A 26036-nucleotide genomic window follows, 5' to 3' on the forward strand; every position below is an offset into this window, starting at 1 on the left:
AGCTAGCAAGGTTAACTAGGCCCGCCCCCTTCTTTGCCACACATCTTGGAGAGCTGAGCATCTTCGCCCTCTCATTGGATATCACTAAGCGAAAGTGCCCTCGAGCGCTGCGTGGAATGGACAGCAGACCTGTCAATCACAGCTTGACGCTAAGCAGTCAGACTAGACTGTCACCTCCCCTGTTGTCTCAAGTGGTTTGGTTGCTCCAAGTATATAAGCATCGCCGGGAGTTTCCGAAATTCACATTCAGTGACATTACTGAACAATGGTTAACATGAGCTATCATCACTCCACACCAGAAAATAAAAATTCTCCGAACCACAGACAGTCAAGAAAGCGAAATAATAAAAGAAAAAGGGTGAGTGTTTTTTTTTGTCTATTCTGAATTCCAAGAATTCCAAGAGCTTTTTCGCTCTTTTCTGGACACGCTGTGCTAACTTTAACTTATTCCCTAGCGGTGAGGGTTGAGGTTGTGGAAAAAATACAAGCAGGGACATGTTTTGGCAGAACTCCCATGTCCGTTTTAGGAAAACAGTTGTTATTCCCGTTTTAACATTACGAGGTTTTCCTTTTTGTGTTGTGTTTTTTTTTTAATGACAATGTTCTTTCGAATGTGGCGACTTATTGGTTTTTAAGATGTTCGATCTTGTCTTGAATGTGAGCGTTAAAAAAAAGTTATTCTATTTTTAGTTACCTTTTTTTCACGTCTATACCTGAATTACAACCTAGGAGCCAATTAATATTGAAATAATGTCAGTGTAATTCAAGCTTAATTTAATAAAACCTCACACTGTTTCAGTGTTTCGCTAACCAAGACGTCCGTATATCGAATGACTGGGACTGTCAGTTTATATATATATATAAGTTTAGGAAATCGATTAGGCTTCAAATGTTTTAATTCATGTGTGTTCATTCCGTACTGGTTTAGTACTACAAGTGAATTTGACTGTTAATTATGCTTCCCAGGAAGCGTGATCAAGAGCCTCAGACTGCCTTTGTGTGTCTGATTCCATTACGTAATACAACCACCCGCACTCGATGAACAAACAAGCCGAGGAAGAAAATCGTCCTATTGAGACAAGGTTTCATTAAAAAAAAAACATGCATACTAAACCATGTTTCTCCGATGCTAGCTGCGATAGTTTCTACTGCTTCCACTGCCTAGCGTCCAATATATTTTCTAACACCAGGAGTAGAACGCCGAGTTTACTGTTTCGGTGTGTACAGAACAATAATTACATAAATGCTAAACAGAGAGGAATTATTGTTGTGGTCGCTCTCCTCTGAACTGGTAACGGATTTGCCTCCGTGAGTTTGGATAGTGGAAACTAACTTGAGCCATGAGGGGAACAGTGTTTTTCTGTTCTTATCCGCGCTGAGTAAAGGTAATCAAGAAATAGCACCATGGAGACAAATAGAGCGCCATTTAATGACAAAGTGTATAGATTTTTAAGAAACGTTTCAACTGCGCTGGTTCACCTGTGTGTCGTTAACGAGCTCCTTCCACCTGTGCCCCGTGCTCGAGCGCCTCCTCGCCGCGGGGTTAAGCGAGGGATCAGCGCTGTAACCCAGACGACCGCACGGGGGCGCTCGCGAGCGACGCCGATGTTTGCATGGAAACCAGCGTGACCTAAATTTCACAGTGGATTTAGCCCGGTAGGAAATAAACAAGTCCCTTGTCCAGCCATGTTTATTTATTAAAAAAAAACAACATTTTAAAACGTCCCACCTGGAGTGAATAGTTATAAACGGCAACAATTTGAAGTGTCTGAAAATTTAATGTGACATAAAATATTAAATGTAACTTTGATGCAGATCGTTTTCTTGGTTATCATCTCAGCACATCACAGAATGCCTAAGCATGGGCGTGTTCCAATCAGTCCATTTTTATCTCGGATGCTGTCTGATATGTGTGACAGAAGCTGTGTAAAATGTGTGTCAGCCTGCCCAGCTGTAGGTTTTGATTCTGCTGTAGGGGGTATTCAGATTCTTCTGAGTACAAGATATTAACAAAAGATATTTGTTTTTCCCTAGATCGTCTCTGACACACCAACACCGCCGAATCATCGCCAGACTTGATTAAAAGGTGAATGGTGCTGTTGTTTTTTTAGGATAAGAAGCAAAGAGTTATGTTCTAGTACTTGTGAAGACTGGTGACAGTTACTTACCTTTGATAAACCCGTATAATTTTTTTTTTTTCCCCACTTACTGAGCTATATAAGGGAGTAAGAGATGAAGGTGTGCTATGAGTTTTGAAGCCGCTTGCAGTATCAAACTTTTAAAATTATAAACATTATACATTATAAATGGGGCATGTTTTCAAAGTGAATGTAAGCCAGCAGGCTGCGCTGTTTCTCAGTCTCAATGCCACCCCCATAAGTGCACCGCAGCTTGTCATATTATTACCTTATAACTTACACTTACACTTTTATATAGAGTTTTTCAGGACACTCCAGTCAAAGTGCTATACGGGTAATGGGAACTCGACTCCACCACCAGCAGTGTGCAGCCCCAACTGCACCAGTACACTCGCCACACACTAGCTATCGGTGGAGAGGAGAACAGAGTTGTACTATATTAAAACATCTCTGTTCGGACCGGAATTCGCAGACAAGAGGAGGTCATTCATCAGTTCTGTCCCGTTTGCTCATTGGTACTTGATTGATCCCAGGATCTCATCCAGCTGTTTCTTGAAAGAAGCCAGGCTATCGGCTTCAACAACATGGATGGTTGGCTTGTTTCACACTCCCACCACCCTTTGTGTAGAGAACTTCCTCCTGTTCTCAGTTTTCAGTGCTCTTCCATGTGTTTTCCCCCACTTATGTTCTTTAGTTCGTGTCGCTGTTCATTCTGAAGAAGTCCGGTGGGCTGACTCTCGTTTGTGACCAAGATTCAAAATTGCCTTCAGACTGAAGAGACTCGGGTCCTGCAGCCTGTCGGTGCGGGACACTCTCTTCAGACTGAAGAGACTTGGGTCCTGCAGCCTGTCGGTGCGGGACACTCTTAAGTCCTGGTATGTGCCGAGTTTCTCCTGTGTGGACAGATTGAGTGAGCTGTTTTTGTCGTCTGGGTGCAGAGCGCAGCGCGGTGCGACATGACAGCAGAGTCGATGACGTTCTCTCCATACCCCCCTGGCGTGGGGCCGCTGTGCGGGGCGGAGCTGGAGGCGTGGTACGAGGACCTGCAGGACATCCTTTTCTCCGACACGGGGGACCTGAAGAGCGCTCAGCCGGACCACTGCCATGAGGTCAGTGTCTCGCGGTGGCTGGGGAGGGAGGAGGACTTGGGAGCTGGATGTGTAATTCTTTATTCATGCCAGTTTCTTCAGACCTAGAGCTTGGCTTTCCTAAATACCTGCCATTGCAGGGCTTGGAGCCAGGTGCATATTTGAGTGCTAAATGTCTGTAATGGAGCATCAGCAGGAAGAAAAACTTGGGGGGGGCGGGGACAGAGCTGTTTGTGTTGCTGTACTGGTTTTGCCAAATGCTTTTATACCCAAAAGCGAGTTGATCTCCCTGAATGACGCTGCTCTCGTTCCCCTGCCGCAGAAGGAGCAGGAGTTCCTGGACATGCTGGAGACCTGCTCCCTCGCCTGGCTGACAGACGGCCAGCTGTGGGCCCAGGGGGAGGAGCAGCTGTGTGCAGCGGAGCCCCCCCTGCCAGCCGGCGCGGGCGGGGACCTGCTGCCCCCCGAGTTCTTCGAGCTGCTGAGCGAGGGAGCAGGGGAGACGGCAGTGGCGGAAGGAGAGGGAGCCCTGGAAATCGCAGGGCGTCTGCAAGGGCACCCCAAAGAGGAGGAGGAGGAGGAGGAAGAGGAGAAAGAGGAGGAGGCAGAGCAGCAGCAGCAGCAGTATGAGGAGGAGAAAAACCATCCCCACCCATCCCCGGCCTCCAGCGAAGAGGACCCCCCTTCGCCCGCGGAGTCGGGGTCCCCCCTGCTCCCACCAAGTGTGAGCCCCCAGGGCGGCAGGGGGCTGGCCGGGCACAAGAGGAGGGGGCCCCAGTCCTCGGGAGCTGGAGCCTCCAAGAAGAGCAGGAAGGAGAGGGAGCTGGAGAACGAGCAGCGGGCGCAGGAGCTGGCGGAGCAGAACGAGCAGCTGAAGGCAGAGATCGAGCGGCTGAGCGAGGAGGTGCAGCGCACCAGGCAGGCGCTGATCGAGAAGCTGGTCAACGCCAGGAAGCCCTAGAGCGCCGCACCCTGGCGGCAGGAAGGAGATGGGCGGGAGGGGGGCAGGTGTCGGGGAATCTGCAGGGGGAGTCGTTGCCGTCCCCATCGGGGGGGGCGACCCTTCCCTGTCTGGGGTGCCTGCGAGGGCAAGGGCCGAGTGACCGACTCCCTCCTGACCCTGTGAGAAATTAGCCATCGCCAGGCCATCGTCTTATCTTTGTTCCTCTTAACCACTTTTTTTTTTTTTTAAAAAAAGATCGGTTTACACTTAATTGCAGAGGAAACGGGTGGGTTTTGCGGGGCTCCGTGGAGGGGAGGTTGAAACGCGAGGGAATGTGGGATAGGTGAAGTAGCAGCCAGACAGAGCGTCCTCGTGCTCTCTCTCGAGAGGCAGAGGACAGGGAGACGGAACAATGAAGGTGTTATGGAAAGCAGGAAAAGGGCAGGGGAAATTTCCCAGCTTTGAACGCAGCAAGAGACACAAACCTGGTTTAAAATCATGATTAAAGAGGTGGGGAAAACGCATCTGTAATGGAGGAAGGGCAGGTGGCTCTCCAGGGCCTGCAGCATGGCTGTCTGAGGAAGCTGGGGTGAGAGCTAGCAGGCTGGGGCAGGGATTGCGTGACTATTGTTGACTAAATACCTGGAGCGTGTGAAGAACTGGGTCGGTCGTGCCTCGAAATGCAATTATCTGTACACCCCTACCTGGTTAACCTAACAGTCAAGATTTCTTTTGTAACATATCCTACCAGAGTTTTTTCTTTTCCCCCCTTTTGGAAAACCGTCCATGTCCCAGAGAGAGACATCCCAAGTGATGGTTGAGAACAAACGAATGTCTCGGCCTGCAGTCGGGCAGTCTCTCTTGTGGAACGACTTGCTCGGAGTTCAGGGCACGTGCCGCTGTCAGGCTGCAGACTTCTGGCACCTTGTGCCCTCGAGACTAGGGCAGCCAGCTGTGCCAGTAAGCTATAGTCTAAACAGCACACCAGCCCAGGCAATTACAAATACATAACTTTTATACTCCTGTAATAGTGTATCTTACTCTGTTAATGAACCATGAAACTGTATCCTAGGTATTCGCTCTTTTCAATGTCTTGCCAAAGTGCTTGACAAATGTATCATTTAATGCCATTTAAAAAACATGCATGCTCATCTATGTATCTGTTAATGTTACATTGCAGTTGGAACTAAAATACTTTTATTGTATACTGTTGTAAGCTATGCAACTTTTTTTAAATTAAAGTCTGGGTAATACATTTATGGTGTGTAGCTTTCACTTTTTAAATTTGTTGCTAAATATTTACATGGATCACAGATGGCAGGTATACATTGTTCCTGCAGGAACATCAGCTGCTGTATTGGTTTAAGCAACGATTCTTTTTCAGGACTAGCTGGGTCAGGTCATTTCATCTCACCTTTGCCTAAGCCAGGACCTAGTGAAGACTTCAAGTTGCCTGGGGGTAGCTGTAACTGCTAATGTAACTAAAATACCACTGAAGTACAGTACCCTCCCCCTCCTGCACCTGTAACTCCACAGCAGAACAGGTGCAGCAGAGAGAATATGCTTCATAACTTGAATTAAGAGGGGGTGGAGTTTGGGAAGATGCATGATTTAAGGCCAAAATTAACCAGGACACCATTTTATACCAACAGTTTCAAACAGGCTCTCCTGTGTTAACATGAGATCTTGGTTAACATCTCATGTGATCTCTTGTCACATTTCCTCTGCCTTGAGGCCTGATGGCCAGCGATAAGCACTGAGCTCACAAGATGGTACAATAAAAACACAAGAATCCAACTCCAAGATGGTTTATATTGAAACGGCAAAGTAAAAGTGGTCCTGAGAATAACAGATGGCCTTGATTATAACCAATACAGCCCAGAATTCAAGGAGTTCTGTTACAGTATAAAATATTGATTTGCTCCCAGCTGAAGGGCATGTCACACTTTCATCACACTCTTGTGCACAAATGCTTCACTGAGTTGGAAAGGCTGTGTTGATTTTTGAACATGGGGGAAAAAAAACTTACAAAAAGATCCAACTTTGTCCTTATTTTCTATTTTAAAGGCACTATCCCTCCCCCCTTAAGAATAAGCACTCAGTTTAAGACTATCCAAATGATGAAAAAAAGTCTTAGTTTGAACCTATTCTGAAGAATATTCTGAAGAAACCTATTTATGGATCTTGGCTAATCCCTTATCGCTTTGACACAGCAGACAATAAAATGAAGTGTAACCTGAATTCCCTATTTATGTGTCATTGGAGGAACAGAAAAGATATCCTGGTGCACTGAGTGACATGATAGAGTTGTCTGTATTGTAAAGAGCTGTGCATTTTCTGTTCGATTGCAGTAGCTTCCCACAAGAGCCTTGTCACTGCTCCTCATCATCCTCTTCTTCCTAGTCCCTTTCCCTCATTTTTCTGCTATCCACCCCTCCTTTGCCCTCCATCTTTGATCCTACCATGCCTAACCCAAACCCTTATACATCCTGATACCGAAACTGCTGACAAGGAGTGGAATGCCTCAACAGCATCCTTCAAAGGCACAGATACACTCTCTCTTCCTGTATGAGCCACACCCCCTTCCTCCTGTCCCCGCCCCCATCACCCACGACCCAATCAATGCCCTCTTCTTGCGCCACAGCCCCTCCTTTGCATTATTTCTTCTTCCCTTTCTGTGTGGGGGGCTCGGGGCTCTTGCCCTCTGCCAGGGCCAGCAGCTTCTTCAGCTCCAGGAGCTTGGCCACTTCGGCTCCGATCACTGACTTCTCTGCTTTCTGGCCCTTTAGGGTTCGAACGCGGTCACCCTGCAAAAGAAACTGGCCTTAAAAACCTCAGACGACGACCTGACTCCGAAGAAGAAAACAGATACTGCTGTTTGCCATACAATCTTCAGGCAGCAGCAAAACGTTGTGAAAAACAGCTCTAGTTAAGTTAATAAATTAGTGGAAAGCAGGGCTGGATTTAAAATGGGAAGATCGGTATCTCTTGTATGTAGAGCAGACCCTAACCTCTGACCCGTCCTACTGAGGTCAAGCCCTCAACAGACTTACTCAAAAAAAGGTGTTCAGTTTCAAATTTCAAAATCATCTCATCCAGTGACTCAGCGTCCCTCACATCCTGCAGCACAAGTCTATGCACAGCAGTGCACAATCCTGATGCAGGTCCTACAGGTCTCTAAATCACCAGTGGCTTAAGAAAGGGGCTGAACTGGTCCTGTTAAGCCAGTAATTAGAGGAACTGGTTTAAGTTCCACTGACTTTAACCAGTTCCTGAAGCTTACTTACTCAAGTCAGTTTTGAATACTCCAAAAAACTTAAACGACTACTAGTTTTGAGGAAAGTTGATTTCCATTGACATTCCCTTCGTGCAGAACAACAGGTAAATCTGAGCTGCAGCTAAAGCCTGAGGCAACAGCCACCCCCCTCCAGGGTCAGGAAAGGTCACCCTGGTGTCCGGGCTGTCCCACTGGTCCCACTTCTTGCCTCACCTGCTGGGCTACTTCCTCCGCAAGGCGCTTGGCTCTCTCGGGGTCGGGCACATTCCCAGCAGCCTCAGCGGCGGGGGCGGGAGCGGCTGGTTTAGGGCCGGCAGGTGGTTTGGGATCTGTTTTGGGCTGAGCAGGAGAAATGAAACAAAACAATCAAGACACAGAGCATGTGCCAACAAAAAAAGCAAGGACCAGCCACAAAGTCCAGTTCACTAGAAGTGACCACAGCCAAGAATCAGGCATGTTAAAAGGTTTATTGAGAGTTTAAGTTTCTATGATTTGTCCTAACCCGCTTGGCTGAGGGCTGAGGGCTGACCTCCTGGCCCCAGGACGAGGAGACTGGGACCCCCATGCAGAGCGAGGGGTGACCAAGGGGCAGCGGCAGAGGTGGAGGGGAGAGGGAGAGGAAGGGTGGAAATGACGTCAGGGTTGATTACACATTAAGGCTGATTGAACTTGGCTGTTGTCATCCTTCCTGAACTCGCGTAATTAACTCCAATTATTTTCACACAACACTCAAGAAACAAAATAACCCTGTTTTGTGAAAGGGGATGTTCACAGCAGGCACTGTTAATCAAGCAAACACTTCACGCGCACAATCAAGTTAGACTATAGCCATCAAACAGGGAGTGTGCTTCACCATGGGCCCTCAATGTCCTTAAAGTGATTTTAATATTTTGATAAGGACTTGTACAAAACATGTAAAAAGGGAGAACAACCCATGCACTGTGGAAGATGAATGGAAGGAATGGAGCAGATCTGCCAACTGCATGCAGTTTTACAAGGGAGAAGTTGACTGAATGCATCAAACATTTAAGGAATTTGTTTTACATTAAAAACAATATTGTGACAAAATCTAAAGGAATGCAAAGAACTGTCCTAGACACCACAGCACTACACTGCTGGGTAGTTGAGTAGTCAGAAAGCACTATAACATGGCCACCTATCAGCTCTAGCTTCTGCACGATGACATCACACACCAGCCAATCCCGGGCGCCAAGCAACATGAACCGACCAATCAGAACTGCTGTAGCTCGGCAGCTCCAGTGCAGCCTGCCTGCCTGCTGGCTGTCTTTTGGCTCTATTGTGATCTGCATGGCGCTAGCAATTAGACTGTCTGGTTGTTGCTATTCTTGCACATATCCTACTCTAAAATTAAATATTGGAATCACAGATTTTTACATGCTTTTTCGGAGGCTGTGGATATCATCTACGTGTCCTGCACAGAAAGTGAACCCGCCTCCTTCAGGCACTCAAGTATGCGTATGACCCAAGGGCTCACTGTGTAGTGTCTAAAGATATCTGGGGAATTTTGATCAGCTGTTATTTGATGACAGACACAAACTGAAGGATAAGTTTTGCGCAGCAGCAAGGTGTTATAGACGTGGTTTCCATATTTCGGCATTCCTGGATTTTGATTTCACACAGGCAGCAGTCAGAGCACACAACACGACTTCCCAGTACCTGCTGGCTGCCTTCTAACTCCTCAGGCTAGAGACAGGGAGAGGAGGAGGAGGAAAGAGGGATGAGAGAGCGAGAGGGGGAGGACGGAGGAGAAAGGAAATTAAGTTAGAAGAAAAGCTGAGGAATTCTGCTTCTTTTTGAAATATATTGCATATTTTACAGTTTAACCTGTGCAGCAGCAACATCAAAATAGTGTACATTCTTGCTCACAAGGGCCAGAGGTAGAGTGGAGCGCAGAAACAAAGGAGTCCCCCTCACTGCCCCCCAGACTCACCTGCTGTCCCCCAAATCTCTTCCGAAGGGACTCAATCTGATCTGCTTCCAGCTTCTGGAACAGCGGACTGACCTGTGGCGACAGGGAGACAGAGAGGGAGGGTTTAGGAGCATCTGTACAGAATGAGTGAAGGAGTGAAGGAGTGAAGGAGTGAATGAACGAGCACACGGAGAGGAAAAGAAGAGGATGGAGAGGACGAGTGCCGAAGAGACGTCAAGCTCCTCTCGCCCTCTGTTCCCACGTCCCCCGACCCCCCTCACCGTGCCGATGCGGTGCCCGGCGGGCAGGGCACAGACGAAGTCCCCCGGCAGCACGTTGCAGGCCGCGGGGGCGCGGAGCTGCGCCTGGATGGTGGCGCTGACGGTGGGCATGTAGGGCTGCAGCATGACGGACAGCAGGCACGCCAGGTTCACCGCCACGCCCGTCACCGTGCCCGCTCGCTGCCTGCAGGGTGGAGCACAGGAGGTCAGATCGAGCCGCAGACGAGAGGACAGCACAGCTCCACGGCTCCGCTGAGCTCAGCGGGCTCTGTGCCGGTACTGGGAGCCGCCCCAACCCAGTAAGAAAACCCCCGGAAGAGGGGAAGGGCCAGTCAAAGACAAGCTGCATGTCTCTGGGAGGTGGGAGGAAAGCTGAACAAGCCCAGGAAGTACATGTGAACTCCACACAGACAGGCTCCCCAAAGCCTGAAACCAATCACAGGTGCCGTGAGGGTGTGGCGCAAACCACCATGACCAGGCATCGCCAGTCAGGAGAGAGACAGGGTACGAGTCACACAGACAACAGGGGCAGAGACAGAGAGACAGGGTACGAGTCACACAGACAACAGGGGCAGAGACAGAGAGAGAGAGAGACAGGGTACGAGTCACACAGACAACAGGGGCAGAGAGAGAGAGAGAGAGAGACAGGGTACGAGTCACACAGACAACAGGGGCAGAGACAGAGAGACAGGGTACGAGTCACACAGACAACAGGGGCAGAGACAGAGAGACAGGGTACGAGTCACACAGACAACAGGGGCAGAGACAGAGGGAGAGAAAGACAGGGTACGAGTCACACAGACAACAGGGGCAGAGACAGAGAGAGAGAGACAGGGTACGAGTCACACAGACAAAAGGGACAGAGACAGAGAGAGAGAGACAGGGTACGAGTCACACAGACAACAGGGACAGAGACAGAGAGACAGGGTACGAACAGAACGGCTCCTAATCCTACTGGGAGAGGGCAGAGGGAACTCAGTTGAACTGATCTCCTGTCATAGCCCAAGGATCAGTGAGCCAAAAATTCTCCATGTGTTTGTATGTAAATGTATAATGATGTGTGAGTACAGTATTGTAAATCTCTGTAAGTGCTGTTAATTGTACACGCTTTGGCAAATTCCTGAGTCATGCCAATAAAGCTCGTTGAATTGAATTGATAGAGTACAAGTCAGAGACAACGGGGCAGAGAAAGAGACAGGGTACGAATCAGGCCGATGACGAGGGTATAGAGAGAGACAGCGCATGGGGACTCGCCTCTCTGCCTCGTCTCCTTTGATCTTCTTCCAGGGTTCATTGACCTGGATGTACTGGTTGCCATGGCGAGAGATGTTCAAGATGCACCTCAGAGCCTCGCGGATCCTATAGAGACAGAAGATACGAGCATGTTCAGAGTGCCATTGATAAACACATTCACAACACAGCTGCACAGGAAATCAGTACACAACTCATTATTAACGCTGGTGTGTGTTGCTGTGTCAGTGGTCAGGAGTAGCGCGTGCTCCAGTGTGTGTCAGTGGTCAGCAGTGGTGTGTGCTCCAGTGTGTGTCAGTGGTCAGCAGTGGTGTGTGCTCCAGTGTGTGTCAGTGGTCAGCAGTGGCGTGTGTTGTTGTGTGTGTCAGTGTTCAGCAGTGGTGTGTGCTCCAGTGTGTGTCAGTGGTCAGCAGTGGCGTGTGTTGTTGTGTGTCAGTGGTCAGCAGTGGTGTGTGCTCCAGTGTGTGTCAGTGGTCAGCAGTGGCGTGTGTTGTTGTGTGTGTCAGTGGTCAGCAGTGGTGTGTGTTGTTGTGTGTGTCAGTGGTCAGCAGTGGTGTGTGCTCCAGTGTGTGTCAGTGGTCAGCAGTGGCGTGTGCTCCAGTGTGTGTCAGTGGTCAGCAGTGGCGTGTGCTCCAGTGTGTGTCAGTGGTCAGCAGTGGCGTGTGCTCCAGTGTGTGTCAGTGGTCAGCAGTGGCGTGTGCTCCAGTGTGTGTCAGTGGTCAGCAGTGGTGTGTGTTGCTGTGTGTGTCAGTGGTCAGCAGTGGTGTGTGTTGTTGTGTGTGTCAGTGGTCAGCAGTGGTGTGTGTTGTTGTGTGTGTCAGTGGTCAGCAGTGGTGTGTGCTCCAGTGTGTGTCAGTGGTCAGGAGTAGCGCGTGCTCCAGTGTGTGTCAGTGGTCAGCAGTGGCGTGTGCTCCAGTGTGTGTCAGTGGTCAGGAGTAGCGCGTGCTCCAGTGTGTGTCAGTGGTCAGCAGTGGCGTGTGCTCCAGTGTGTGTCAGTGGTCAGCAGTGGTGTGTGTTGCTGTGTGTGTCAGTGGTCAGCAGTGGTGTGTGTTGTTGTGTGTGTCAGTGGTCAGCAGTGGCGTGTGTTGTTGTGTGTGTCAGTGGTCAGCAGTGGTGTGTGTTGTTGTGTGTGTCAGTGGTCAGCAGTGGCATGTGCTCCAGTGTGTGTCAGTGGTCAGGAGTAGCGTGTGCTCCAGTGTGTGTCAGTGGTCAGCAGTGGCGTGTGCTCCAGTGTGTGTCAGTGGTCAGCAGTGGTGTGTGTTGCTGTGTGTGTCAGTGGTCAGCAGTGGTGTGTGTTGTTGTGTGTGTCAGTGGTCAGCAGTGGCGTGTGTTGTTGTGTGTGTCAGTGGTCAGCAGTGGTGTGTGTCGTTGTGTGTGTCAGTGGTCAGCAGTGGTGTGTGTTGTTGTGTGTGTCAGTGGTCAGCAGTGGCGTGTGTTGTTGTGTGTGTCAGTGGTCAGCAGTGGCGTGTGTTGTTGTGTGTGTCAGTGGTCAGCAGTGGTGTGTGTTGTTGTGTGTGTCAGTGGTCAGCAGTGGCGTGTGCTCCAGTGTGTGTCAGTGGTCAGGAGTAGCGCGTGCTCCAGTGTGTGTCAGTGGTCAGCAGTGGCGTGTGCTCCAGTGTGTGTCAGTGGTCAGCAGTGGCGTGTGCTCCAGTGTGTGTCAGTGGTCAGCAGTGGTGTGTGTTGCTGTGTGTGTCAGTGGTCAGCAGTGGCGTGTGCTCCAGTGTGTGTCAGTGGTCAGCAGTGGCGCGTGCTCCAGTGTGTGTCAGTGGTCAGCAGTGGCGTGTGCTCCAGTGTGTGTCAGTGGTCAGCAGTGGTGTGTGTTGCTGTGTGTGTCAGTGGTCAGCAGTGGTGTGTGTTGTTGTGTGTGTCAGTGGTCAGCAGTGGCGTGTGTTGCTGTGTGTGTCAGTGGTCAGCAGTGGTGTGTGCTGCTGTGTGTGTCAGTGGTAAGCAGTGGTGTGTGCTGCTGTGTGTGTCAGTGTTCAGCAGTGGTGTGTGCTCCAGTGTGTGTCAGTGGTCAGCAGTGGCGTGTGTTGTTGTGTGTCAGTGGTCAGCAGTGGTGTGTGTTGTTGTGTGTGTCAGTGGTCAGCAGTGGTGTGTGTTGTTGTGTGTCAGTGGTCAGCAGTGGTGTGTGTTGTTGTGTGTCAGTGGTCAGCAGTGGTGTGTGTTGTTGTGTGTGTCAGTGGTCAGCAGTGGTGTGTGCTCCAGTGTGTGTCAGTGGTCAGCAGTGGCGTGTGCTCCAGTGTGTGTCAGTGGTCAGCAGTGGTGTGTGCTCCAGTGTGTGTCAGTGGTCAGCAGTGGCGTGTGTTGCTTTGTGTGTCAGTGGTCAGCAGTGGTGTGTGCTCCAGTGTGTGTCAGTGGTCAGCAGTGGCGTGTGCTTCTGTGAGTGTCAGTGGTCAGCAGTGGTGTGTGCTGCTGTGTGTGTCAGTGGTCAGCAGTGGTGTGTGTTGTTGTGTGTGTCAGTGGTCAGCAGTGGTGTGTGTTGTTGTGTGTGTCAGTGGTCAGCAGTGGTGTGTGCTGCTGTGTGTGTCAGTGGTCAGCAGTGGCGTGTGTTGTTGTGTGTGTCAGTGTTCAGCAGTGACGTGTGTTGTTGTGTGTCATTGGTCAGCAGTGACGTGTGTTGTTGTGTGTCATTGGTCAGCAGTGGTGTGTGCTCCAGTGTGTATCAGTGGTCAGCAGTACCTGACTCTCTCCAGAAGCTGGATATACTGCTTCAACTCCCAGGACGTCACGGCCAGCAGCCTCTTGTCCTCCTCCTGTAGCTCCATGGCAGGAACGCAGCTCTCAAAGAACTTAGATACGAACATGGCAGCCCTGGGGGAAGAGAGCAGCACTGACCCCAGCTGTTCCCTCACCTGCCTGAGCCCGCCAGGCGCTCAGCGGGCCAGGACGCGGCGCCTTACCTGTTGATGAAGTTGCCCAGGTTGTTGAGCAGCTCCGAGTTGTTCTTCAGCGCCATGTCGGCCCAGGAGAAGGTGCTGTCCTGACTCTCCGGCCGCATGATCAACAGATAGAACCTCCAGATGTCGGTGGGGATGCCCGTTTCCTTGGCCATGTCCCCAAACACCCCGACGCCTCGACTCTTGGAGAACTTGGTGTCTTCGTAGTTCAGGTACTCTGCAGGGGAGCAGAAAAGGGGCTGGCATCTCGACTGCAACTCATCTGAGATGTATTTAGCCCTGACGCGATCTGTTTCACACCTTTTCCCATCTTGCACCTGATTTTGGGGTTCTCTAATGCTTTGATTTGGTTGTGTGAAGCACGTCAGTACTTAAGTGATGCTTTGCTACCAAGGCTGTGCAGCACAAACCAAAACACTGACATTTGCAGCTTTTCTCCAGAACTGAAAGAGTAGCTGTACGGACGTGCCGGACGCCTGCGACTAGAACAGGCCTTGCCGTGACCACTGTTCTCCTGCACAGCTGTACAGAGATTATATGCGTCTGTATACATCCTGCAGCCCTGTCTAGTGTCCCCCCCCCCATGCTGCCGGGGGTTTCGAACCTGTGGCCACCAGGTGGTTGACCAGGGTGTAGTTGTCCTCGGCGCCCAGCAGGGAGCAGGGGAACACCACGCTGTGGAAGGGGACGTTGTCCTTGGCCATGAAGTTGTAGAGCTGTACCTGGGAGAGCAGATGGAGACATGGGTCAGCTGAGCACAGGCACAGTTATTGTTCCGACCCCAGGGGCTCAAAGACTTGGCAAAAAGAGCCCCTGGAGTTTGCGATTTTAGGGGCAGAAACTTGACATTTGTTCCCACAACCTCAGCACTTCTCAACCAGGTGCAGAGGATTTTTATCTGAATGTCTTCATTCCCGTTTCCCGGTCACCGTGCTCGGCGTCTCTTGCACACTGCTAACTCCAGGAGATGGAAAAGTCTGCGCTTGGCATCTACTGCACTTCGGGGTCAGCCGCAAGAATGAAGGTGCTGATCAGCTGCATCGCTTTGCTCACGCCTGGGTCAGCAAGAGGAGGGGTCTGAACACAACTGCAAGGCACTGAGAGGGCCCGAGACCAGCCACAGCTTGGCACAGCTGTGGGCCAGGCAGGAAGTGGCACGCTGTGCGGGTAGTCACCTGGTCTGGGTTCTTCCACCACTGCTCCCATTGGTCGGTGTAATTGGCCGTGATGGACAGGTAGCCAATCGGAGCGTCAAACCACACGTAGAACACCTGGGTAAGGAGGGGTGCAGACAGCGGCAGGAAATTAACAACCTCTCACTGCCAACGGAAAATGAGATTTATCCAGCAGTGCTTTTATTACAGCAGGGGAGGAGAGAGGGAGAGAGAGGACAAACAAACAGTTCACAGTCCTGACCTTGTCGGAAAAATCGGGGTGCGGGACAGGGGTGCCCCATTTGAGATCACGGGTGATGCAGCGCGGCTTGAGGCCGTCCCGGATCCAGGAGCGTGTGATGAAGCGGGCGTTGGCCGTCCAGTCGCCCGTGCTGATCGACTGGTCCAGCCAAGACTCCAGGCGGGACTCCAGCTGGGCGGGGCGGAGGGCCCCAGGAGAGGAGGGAGAGAAGCAGGGGCACAGATGCGTCACGCGGGAATATGAGGCAGCAGAAAGAAAAAAGAGAGAAGGAACTCCTACAACCTGGAGTTTCTTTGCCTTTTCATTTCCAATTACTGTTTACACTTGAACAGCCTCTGAGTTTGAACCCGGCACGCAGAGCTACTGACAAGCACTGGGCTGAAGGAAATCTTACAAAAACTCATTAAGAGCTGTCTTAAGGCGGCACATTGGCGCAGTGGTTAACAGTGCTACCTGACAGTGCTGGGGTCCTGGGTTCAATTACAGACCTGGGGTGCTCTCTGTGTGGAGTTTGCATGTTCTCCCTGTGTTCCCATGGGTTTCCTCCCACAGTCCAAAGATATACAGGTACGTTCATTTGCTTCTGGGAAATTTAGCCCTGGTGTGAGTGTCTGCGTTTGTGTCTGCCCTGTGATGGACTGATGTCCTGTCCAGGGTGTAGCCTGTGTTGCACCCACTGCTTGCTGGGATAGGCTTCAGCTCACCTCAGTTGGATAAAGTGCTTAGAAAATGGATGGATGGACTCCTTTTTAAAGCTCTACACTCTGTGCCACCGCCCGCCTCCCCCCCCACACACACATAAACTCGTCTGTACCTTTGGCAAGTTCAGGAAGAGGTGTCTCGACGACTTGACAACAGGGGTCTGCTTGCACATCTTGCACTGAGGATTCTGGGAGAGGGAGACAGACGGAGGGTTACGGTTGAAAGAAAGGAGAAGGCGGACAGATCACACACGTCAGGCTTTGCTCACCCTCCCACCCAGCCTGGCCACGCTGCTGGGCGTGTGGAGGAAGGGGCGTTTCGAACCTGAGGCCACCGAGCCAAACAAAATTTGCTCTAAGCCAACCCCACCATCTGCTACTTAAGCCAAACCCACCGGCTTCCACCCAGCTAGTCTATCTTAACCCCACGGTTCTCCCTGGGGGGCCAGTGAACTAATGAATGAATCAGCGAGCGCTACAGCGAGTGCCCTTGCCTTCAGCTCCACGGCGTTGATCAGCTTGCCGCACTTGTCGCACTGGTCCCCCCGCGCCTCCTCGTAGCAGCAGAAGGGGCAGACGCCCTCCACGAAGCGGTCGGCCAGGAAGCGGGCGCAGCCCTCGCAGCGCAGCTGCTCCACCGTGTCCTGCAGCAGGAAGTCCCGATCCAGCAGCCGCCTGAAGATGTCCTGGGCGATCCTGGGACAGGAGCGGAGGGCCGGTCACTCTCGCGGGTCCCTCCTCCCTGCCCCCGCAACTACCCCACTGCCCCCCCAACTACCCCACTGCCCCCCTCACTACCCCACTGCCCCCCCCACCTACCCTCCTCACTGCCCCTCTGCCCCCCCAACTACCCTCCTCACTGCCCCTCTGCCCCCCCACCTACCCTCCTCACTGCCCCTCTGCCTCCCCACCTACCCTCCTCGCTGCCCCCCCACCTACCCTCCTCACTGCCCCTCTGCCCCCCCAACTACCCTCCTCACTGCCCCTCTGCCTCCCCACCTACCCTCCTCGCTGCCCCCCCACCTACCCTCCTCACTGCCCCTCTACCCCCACACCTACCCTCCTCACTGCCCCTCTGCCCCCCCACCTACCCTCCTCACTGCCCCTCTGCCCCCCCACCTACCCTCCTCACTGCCCCTCTGCCTCCCCACCTACCCTCCTCGCTGCCCCCCCACCTACCCTCCTCACTGCCCCTCTGCCCCCCCAACTACCCTCCTCGCTGCCCTGCTGCCCCCTCAACTACCCTCTTCGCTGCCCCGCTGCCCCCTCAACTACCCTCTTCGCTGCCCCGCTGCCCCCTCAACTACCCTTCCTTACTGCCCCCTCAACTACCCTCCTTGCTGTCCCGCTGCTGCCTCAACTACCTCCTTTCTGCTTTGCTTCCCCCGCAACTACCCTATTCGCCGCCCCCAGCTAACCTCCTCACTGCCCCTCTGCCCCTACAACTATCCCCCTCGGTGCCCCCCAACTTCCCTCCTCTCTGCCCTGCTGCCCCCCAACTACCCACTTAGGCCCCCAACTGGCCTCAACAGCCTTCTTAGCTTCCTTACACTGCTGCACTAACTACCCCAAACTGCCCTCTTCACTCTCCCACTGCCCCCACCCACCCTCTTTGTTTCACCAACTGCCCCCCCCCCCCCCCAACTACCCCAAAATATCTGCGATGCCACCAGCTACAATAAACTGCCCCTTGGCTTAGCCATCGCCCCCCAGACTACCCCAGACCGCCCCCCGCTCACTCGGTCTGCTGCGGGGTGGTGGTGCGGCCGAAGTGGTCGAAGCTGATGTCGAACCAGCGGTAGATCTGCGCGTGCACGGCGTGGTACTTGTCGCAGATCTCCTGCGGCGTCAGCCCCTCCTCGGCCGCCTTGTTCTCCGTGGCCGTGCCGTACTCGTCCGTGCCGCAGACGTACAGCGTGTTCCAGCCGCGCAGCCGCCCGAACCTGCCCGGAGAGCGCGGGGTTAGGGGCAGACGCCGGGTCTCTCCGCCCGCTGTGTCCCAGCGCCTGCGCTCGGCTAACCCCACCCCTGCCCGGAGGACTAACCCCCCCCTGCCCGGAGGACTAACCCTCCCCACTGCCCGGAGGACTAACCCTCCCCTGCCCGGAGGACTAACCCTCCCCACTGCCCGGAGGACTAACCCTCCCCTGCCCGGAGGACTAACCCTCCCCCCTGCCCAGAGGACTAACCCCCCCCCTGCCCGGAGGACTTCAGCTGATATCAACCCAATATCAGACACCCATCTCCTGCAGTCCTGCTTAAAGACTCTAACTTCATTAGTGTCTGAGTCTGCTCCATCTTCTAACGCCTGTGTCTGTCTGCTCGGGTCTCCTATACCTGCTTGTTTACTTCCCCTTATAACCATTTTCTGTTGTTTTACCGTTTTTTTTACACCCACTGCAAGGGGCTGTGAGATGCAATATTTAAAGGCACTATGTAAAATAATGTTTATTATCATTAGGTTAAAACTGTTAACTTCTAACAGTTAAACTTGACCAGATTTGTAAACCAATTAAAGGCTCAATGTAGCAGCTGAGCTCTCAGCTGGACGCACAACAAGAAACACGCCAGCTGGGATGAGAGCCAGGGCCAGGAAGGGGAATCTCAGCGGGAGGGGTGACACCGAAGCCAAGGCGGGCTTGACGTGTGTTTCCGGGCGCTCCGAGCGAGCCCGGGCCCGGCGCTGCCGTCGGAGGAGAGAGACCTGGCGAAGACGTCGGCGCTCAGCACGCAGCCGATGATGTTGCCCAGGTGCGGCACGTTGTTGACGTAGGGCAGGGCGCTGGTGATCAGCACGTTCCGGTCGTCCTTCCGGGGCAGGCTGGGGGAGGACACGCAACCGGAAGCAAACGCCAGTCAGTATCGCAGGGCGGCCGGGGAACAAGCCATCGCCCCCACCGAGGACGGCGTGGAAGCCAGGGGCACGGCGCTCCGGCCCGACCGAGCGAGGAGCTCCCAGGAAACAGACCTGGGAGGCAGGAAGCCGTCTCTACACAGATTTCAAGCTCCCGTGAAAAATGAGGAACCTTCCATTTCAGCCTCAGTTTATTGTACCCCCAGCCAGTTTCAAGACTGAGCTCTCCAATGAATCCTACACCTGCTTCTGCGAGACGACAGAGGCACAAGGACCCATACTGCTTATACTGACGGCTCTATAGAGATGGATGGACATGTTCTTATGCTGAAGGGTATACAGCGATGGACTGATATTATTCTCACAATGACAGGTATTTATTGATGGATTGATAAATATTCTCATGCTGACGGGTACAGACTGATGGATCAATATACGTACTTATATTGATGGCACACAGGTATCGGGCCCGTATTCCTAGCGAGCATCTTTCCTGGCTACACGCGAGCCCCAAAACTTAGTTTTTGATTTGCGCACGACACAAGGCTTGACAACAGCTCACATACGGGGGCGGGGGGCTCTTTCAATATCCACATTGAAAACAGGACCTGGGCTCCGAACTGCAGGAGAAGGATGGGGAGTCTTGCTGATCGAATTGGACAGAGACACACTTGTGATGGACGGGGAGGTGTCTTATAAAGTGAATCTTACACAAACGCACAGACGGCGGTGGGGATACACTCACATGGGATGCTGGATCTCTCGGGGTTTGGGATAGATGGACAGTCCCTTGCACCAGATATCGGCGGCTGCCTGGATCTCCTCCTCTGTCATCGAGTGCTCTGAGCCTTCACCCTGAAGGGTGACAACACAGTGGGCTGACTGACCACCGTTTCACTGCCCTCACCTGCTCCGACTACTCTACCAGCTCTCCTTGAGCCGATTACATACAGTAAGATGACAGCAAGTGGAGACAAGAGGGCAGATCTTGTCTTCACTACATTTCCCAGAGGGCAACGGGGAGTAACTGGCCATCCTCAGTCACGTGACCAATTGGTAGAAGATGATTGGTCAAGTGGCATGTAGACTCAGGGGTCTCACGGTTTCCTAACCTCTGGCTCATTGGTGGTGGATTTCTCCGCGGGATGGCGGGGGGACGGCTGCCTCTGCAGGTAGGGCTTCAGAGCGGCGAGCCCACCCTGCCCCTTCAGGACGGCCTGGGCGGCAGCCTGGCAGGCCTGCAGTCCCCCGACTCTCTGGAACCAGCCCGTCACCGCCTGCAGCCCCCCTGGAACAGACAAGACAAGGGTGCACACGGCACAGTGGGCGGGCGGGAAAAAGCACAACGCAAACCAGAAAGGCAGACCTGACATACCGCGCACTCTTACCAGGCACTAAAGTGGGATCCGAGAGGAAGGGGTACAGCGTCCCCCACAGGACAACATCTGCAACAGTCACAGTTTTCTGCAAGAAAAAAAATATTTTCACAAGCATAAATACTGGCAACCTCCTCCTATTACAATGTTATTTACTCATTTCTAACATGCATTTAATAACTTTCATTAAAGGTTTTTGTAATGTTATTCATTCCAGGCTTAAACTCTCTTTCCTCCTTGCAAAGGCTGTTCCAAACTCCTACTCCATAGTAATCGCCAGATACAGGTCTCCATTATGGTTTTCTCTAATGTGTCTTACTGAGGTGAGGTATGACGTTGCTGATTTGGTCAGGCTCTGATCCATGTGGCTCAGGTGCTTCTGGAGGTAACCTGTGGCCTTGTCTCTCATTCCCTGCAGCACCACCGTGTGGAGAGCCAGTGTCACTGCAGGCTGCAGGAACACAGCACAAGAAAAATAGTCAACACCTCCCCTTAGGGCTACTGAACACACAGCTCCTCCAATCCTTTCCACCACAGGTCTTCAGTGCAACCAGTACCTCCATTTTTAAACTGCATCCAGTCACAACTTACATACACAATTGCAAACTAATTCATAGGCAGAACACTGGAGCACAAGAAAGGCTGCAAATAACAGTAGACCATTCTATCTCATTAGGATTGAATCCAAGAATCCCACAAGGCTGTTTCTTAAAGGATCCCACAGAGTCGAATCCAACAATGTGACTTGGGATCTGGTTCCACAATCCCACAAATCCTCTGTGTAAAAAATCGGGTCCTGTTTTTCTGTCTGGTGTATTGAGCTTAATTTCCACTTCTGTCCCTGGGTACTTGCATCGTTTCCAGACTCAAATGTGTGTATCAGACAAAACTTTTAAAAAATGCATTCCTCAATTCTCTCATGAAATTCCAGGTCCCTCCCACTCTGGATTCTAATAACACTCTTCAGGTCACATGACAGCCACAGCAGCGAATCGCATAGGCCGCCACCCCTCACCTGGAGCTGTGTTCCCTCCCACTCCAGCCACTGGTTGGTCGCATCGCTGGCCTCCTGTCCGGTGAGCGTAAACAGGTACCTGCGGCGACAAAGGCATTGCAAGGAGAGGAAATAATCCTTCCAAAGAGCCGTCTGCTACGCGAACGACCCGCCAATGCAACAATCATACCTCTGTGAGATGCGTGTTTATTTTTGGAGCATGAATGAGTAAAGGTTGTGCAACAGATGTTTCACTGCAGAAATGTTCCACCATCATCTGCATGCAGAGTTGGCAAGTCAGTAGTATTTGTAGGTGAAGCGTCTCAGAGCAATATTTCTCTTGGATTAAAGGAGATGTATTCACAAGCCTGTTTGTTTACAATGTAATAGGGCTGCCTCGTTCTGAATCGCAGAATACAAGTTACTGTGTACATTCCATTTTTATTGCAGTTTGAAGTGCACTCATCAATGCTGGTTCTTTCTAAACCCTGAAACATAAAGATAGCTTTGCAGTTCCCCCCTAATTTGCGGAGAAAACAGCCATTTCTGGAGAACACTGGGAGAAGACACACACAAGGTGCAACCCCCCTCCCCCAGTGTCCTGAACTCCAGCAGCGTCGCAGAGAGTTTTATAGTGCAGGTACAGCCATGGTCATCCTGCATTATTACCACAGATGGGTGTTTATGAGTGACCATTACCAACGTATTGGTAAATACACATAGTACATACTTCCAGTTAAGGCACGTTGGCTATTCCTGGTGTCGCCTACACCAGTTACTCCTGACATGTCACATACCTTTGTTTAAAATGCACTCAAGCCAGGTCAGGAGTAATGACACTGGGCTGTGCTACACCTTACATGTTTTACATCTCTGTATAAATACCTATTAAAGCACCAGTATGAATACATTTCTGTATATCCTCTCTCTCCAGGGGCAGAAGGAGGAGAGGTGCACCGGGAATCCCATATTGACTGATCAAGACGTTGGCATCGCTGTGGCTGGCGAGGGCACAGGCAGGTATGAACTCACTGGCAGATGGCGTTGGCTGAGAAAAGGTAGTTCCCAGAGTCGAGCTGCAGAGCTGGCAGTACGGGGCGGCTCAGGTAGGGCACCACTCGCTCTGCAGGGAGGGCAAACACAACACACAACACACACACACGCGTTACTGTCTCCCGGAGACGCCCGCTGCTGGCCGCCTGGCACTGACCAGGTGTGCAGTCCGAACTCACACCCCTGGGACCCACGACGCGGACACCTGCGTACGGGCCCCCCCCCCACGCATGTACCGCACAAGCAGGGAAGGGGAGAAGGAACGGCGCGAGCCTTTGTCTTTGCACACCCAAAGGTGAAACAGCAAGGGTGGCCAGGACGAGGCTTTAACTGGCTCTGCCCGCTAGGAAACACGAGCGGTGTGAAAAAGTGCCCACGTCCTCACAGGTAGACGGGCATTAAGAATAGGTGCCCACCCAACCCCCTGCTCACGGGACAGGGCTCCCAGACTCTTTTACCCTAAGAGTTAAAACACCGTTTTCACTGGAGCTTAATTGAGAATCAATTGCTTCCTTAATCTCCCACCTCCCTTGGTTTCTTATCAATTTAAGGATAATAACATGGTTTACACACACACACACAATGTATATAATTAGGGAATATAATCTGATGTTGATGAGGGTATCAGAGGAGGGGTGTTTTATTCCAGACAGAGGGGGTCAGTGGTGTGCCTGCTGGACCTCCCTAATTCCTTAACGAGTTGAAGCTGGAATCCTCCTTCTTGACTAGCTGGTCATCAAAAATCCCAAGGCACTGTCCGTAAGAGAAGGTGTGTTGAGCCCGGGGTCTTGTTGTACAATCAGGTTATTTCGCCTGGAGCGGCAGTTTCTCTCTCGTCCCCCTGACCTGCTGTGTGTCAACCAGGTGGGGCTGCACCCCGGAGGGGGGTGAAGTGGGTCCCCTCCTGAATGTGAAGCAATTTGGGGTCCTGGGGATCCCCGGCTTATGAACAAACTGCTCCACTAAGCAATCAGCGCTCAGGAATTTATAATTACTCACAGTAATACATTCCACCTCGACTGGGTGCAGCGGAACAGGTTTGCTTTCTCTGTACACAGCATGACTGCACGCTCATAGTGTCCTGTCCGGCAGACAGCTCACGAAAGATACGACCAAAAAAATACGAGGACAGAAAAACAGACTTCCAACATGCACTTTATATACTGTACATAATGAATACACCCCCTATTATACTGCTTTTGAATAATCAAAAAAAAAATCCTTTCGGTTTAAACTAAATGAAATGATCTGAATTCATTGCAGCCACTCGGCACCAGCAGACCAGGGGAAGGTTTGGGAGGGAGAAAGGACTACTGGCTGAAATTAGGGGGAGCTTTTCGGAGCTCAGTGCACGAGTCGTGTCATTCAGCCATGACCCTGGGGTTAACAGCCCTACTCTTACAAACAGGGCCCTGAGACCTTTCAGAACCAAGTGCTAGTAAGGTCTCATTTAGGATACTGTGTACAATTGCGATCACCGTGTTACGGAAGAGATATTGCAGCTCTGAGAGATGCAATCTGACAGGCTGGAGGAACTCAAACTTTTGAGTCTGAACAAAGAAGATTACAAAGGGACGAGACACACATATTAAACACCCTCAAAATCAACCCCACGGATTTGTTCAGAATGAGCAGTGAAACACGAACCAGGGGGCACACATGGAAGCCCTGTGGAAGTGCATTTCAATTTCAGAACAGGAGGCTCTTCTTTACATAAAATAGGAAGCAATTCGACTTGAGGAAGTTTCTGACATTTATAAACGTCTAACTTGTGCACCGAAGGTATGGACAAAGACGGCAATGGTTGATGATATAAGTCATTGCAACTGAAACACGATTCAATGGACGCTCGTGGAAAAGAAGAGAAAGTGGCTTTGAAACGGAAAACGAGGGGGGCTACTGTACACTAAGGGTTGCGGGAGCCTGTAACAAGCTACCAGACATATAGTCGATGCAGATACAATCACATATTTCAGGAAACAGCTTGTTGAGATCAACGGATCAATCAGCAACTAATGCTCAAACCATCTGAAATGGACCGAGTGACCTCCGCTGGTTTATAACGTTTCTGTACTAAAAGTAGCTTAGTCTATGATCTTACCTTCGTGATTGACGTGCTGTATTTCACAGATAACTCCAGTTACCTTCACCGCCGCCAGCACTTTCAAACAATGCGGATTGCCTTCACTCACGTATAACTTCATGATTTCGTTAAAACCTTCCAAAAACTTCAATCGAAACTCAACATAAATGAACGAGCTACAAGACACAATCTAATTCACTAGCTTTTCAGCACCACGCCAGGCATGTAACCGGCGACTTACTAGTAACGCTGATGCAATGAAGGCTCAACTACCGACGGTGTAGTTTTTCATGCTGGGGTGTAGCATTGAAACAAGCGAGGCGCGGCTTATGAATGAACTTCAGTTCCCATCAACCTCTCGCACGAGTCGAACGTCCAAGCGTCAGCTTCCTCGACGGGAAACCCAACGCACCCTCGTCACGTTACGGAGGTGAAGTTAGTAAGGGCCAAGGGTGGCCCATGTCACGTGATCCTAAGCGGTGACGCAATGTGTATCCAGTAACCTAACATCGGCAGTGCCTCAGCTCAAGCCATCTGCTCTACGAGCTCTTGGAGATAAGCGGTTCTCGGATTGGAGTGTCATAGGAAAAATTAATTATAATTGAAAGCCTGTAGAAAATCGAGGTAAGTGATAGATTTTTCAAGAAAAAAATAACAGTTAAATTGGAGATCTTTTTTGCTTTGTAATTTTGTTTGACAAGTTTAAGTTGAAGAGTTTTTCAGTGAAAGTTGAGATTTTTTTTTAAATGTTAATGTGAAGTTCACCGTGCGTGCGAAGTGTCAGGTTTTTTTTTTTGCCGCGCTAGCTGTATTCATGACAAGTGAAGACTAACCTAATTATTCTACTGGAACTGCGGGCGCAATAAAATTTTCATTTTAAACAATTAATGGGATACGGTGGATATTTCCATCGTCGCTAAAGCCCCTGCTGAAAAGAGATAAAAAAATAAACCCTTATCACTTCTCAGCGAGTCCGTGTTGTTTAAGATTGTAACTTTAATCGTGATGTTGACATAACCGATAATTTATTAGTCGCGGAATCTGAAAGATCACAAATTCTAGTCGCCTTTAACCTCAGGGCTGACATCAGGATTTGACTTCACGACATTGATTTAATCTCCAGACACACGGCTCGCTCTGTTGTTTTTATTGCAGTAGGTGATCTTGTGCTATTTTGTGGAGCATGGCGCGATCTGGTACTTGTTGTGCATCATTAGTGCCGTGTTGCGCTCTTTTTTCACTCACAGTTGTACCGAGTTACAGCAGCAGTGCGCGTATTGTTACAGATGAGGGGATCTGGTGTGAAATTAAATCAGCAGCAGAACTACGGAGAGCCCAGTCCGTTGGGCGCTTGTAACCCCTTCAGCAACCGTAGGCGCTACTGCGGAAAAAAAGGAGGGAAAATGTTCAAAGTTCTCGGGGTACGACAGAGGAGCCCAAGCATATATTTGTTAAGCACCCCTTTAAAACTTTTACATGGGCACTGATGATGCGGCGAGGGCGGTGGGTCGGTTCGACCCGCACGCGAGTGGTCTCTCTCCGTGTCTTTTTTTTTATTTCGTAAGCGAGGGGGCTTGGCTCGAGCCGGGGTCCGCGTGAATTTCTGGGCTCAGGTGCATGTCGCCCACGGCAACGGGTTTAGCCGCTGCAGCAAAAGGTCACGCCAATCACATGTCGGCTGACAAATGAGAGGGATGCTCTGGGGGGGCATGGAGGCGGGACAAAGAGGGCACTGGCACTTGTGGAGGTTAGGG

General features: G+C 51.2%; 3 protein-coding genes across 12 annotated transcripts in view; 2 read left to right on the forward strand and 1 right to left on the reverse strand.

Moving 5' to 3' along the window:
• Window positions 1–185: 185 nt before the first annotated feature.
• ddit3 (DNA-damage-inducible transcript 3) lies at window positions 186–5424 on the forward strand. 2 transcript variants are annotated; one of them, XM_015344117.2, is made up of 4 exons: window positions 186–1656; window positions 2035–2086; window positions 3077–3247; window positions 3549–5424. In XM_015344117.2, exons 3-4 carry the CDS (start codon window positions 3095–3097, stop codon window positions 4185–4187), a joined length of 792 nt encoding a protein of 263 aa, XP_015199603.2. In that variant the 5' UTR covers window positions 186–1656; window positions 2035–2086; window positions 3077–3094; the 3' UTR covers window positions 4188–5424. The 2 variants fall into 2 exon arrangements, with proteins under 2 accessions (XP_015199603.2, XP_015199604.2); XM_015344118.2 differs by having other exon boundaries at window positions 186–358.
• Window positions 5425–5961: 537 nt separating this feature from the next.
• On the reverse strand, window positions 5962–24594 carry mars1 (methionyl-tRNA synthetase 1). Of its 2 annotated transcripts, XM_069186442.1 has the most exons (22): window positions 24301–24594; window positions 22179–22269; window positions 21168–21246; window positions 20472–20603; window positions 20165–20240; window positions 19889–20064; window positions 19522–19631; window positions 18627–18743; window positions 17662–17865; window positions 16417–16618; window positions 16036–16110; window positions 15222–15392; window positions 14981–15076; window positions 14410–14527; window positions 13809–14022; window positions 13588–13719; window positions 10912–11016; window positions 9658–9841; window positions 9398–9469; window positions 9124–9150; window positions 7660–7785; window positions 5962–6976 (listed from the first exon to the last, which is right to left on the reverse strand). In XM_069186442.1, the coding sequence occupies exons 1-22, from the start codon at window positions 24401–24403 to the stop codon at window positions 6827–6829; spliced, it is 2760 nt and encodes a 919-aa protein (XP_069042543.1). In that variant the 5' UTR covers window positions 24404–24594; the 3' UTR covers window positions 5962–6826. The 2 variants fall into 2 exon arrangements, with proteins under 2 accessions (XP_069042543.1, XP_069042552.1); XM_069186451.1 differs by lacking the exon at window positions 9124–9150.
• A 202-nt stretch (window positions 24595–24796) lies between these two features.
• Window positions 24797–26036, forward strand: part of arhgap9 (Rho GTPase activating protein 9) — a 55195-nt gene continuing 53955 nt past the window's right edge. For 7 of the 8 annotated variants that reach the window (XM_069186463.1, XM_069186458.1, XM_069186500.1 and 4 more), the window contains exon 1: window positions 24799–24906. The gene's annotated coding sequence lies outside the window, so the exon portion shown is untranslated. Of the gene's footprint in view, window positions 24907–26036 lie in introns of all 8 variants that reach the window. The other variant, XM_069186473.1, reaches the window with a different exon arrangement.

This window comes from Lepisosteus oculatus, chromosome 1 (assembly GCF_040954835.1).
Source record: "Lepisosteus oculatus isolate fLepOcu1 chromosome 1, fLepOcu1.hap2, whole genome shotgun sequence".
Taxonomy (NCBI): domain Eukaryota; kingdom Metazoa; phylum Chordata; class Actinopteri; order Semionotiformes; family Lepisosteidae; genus Lepisosteus; species Lepisosteus oculatus.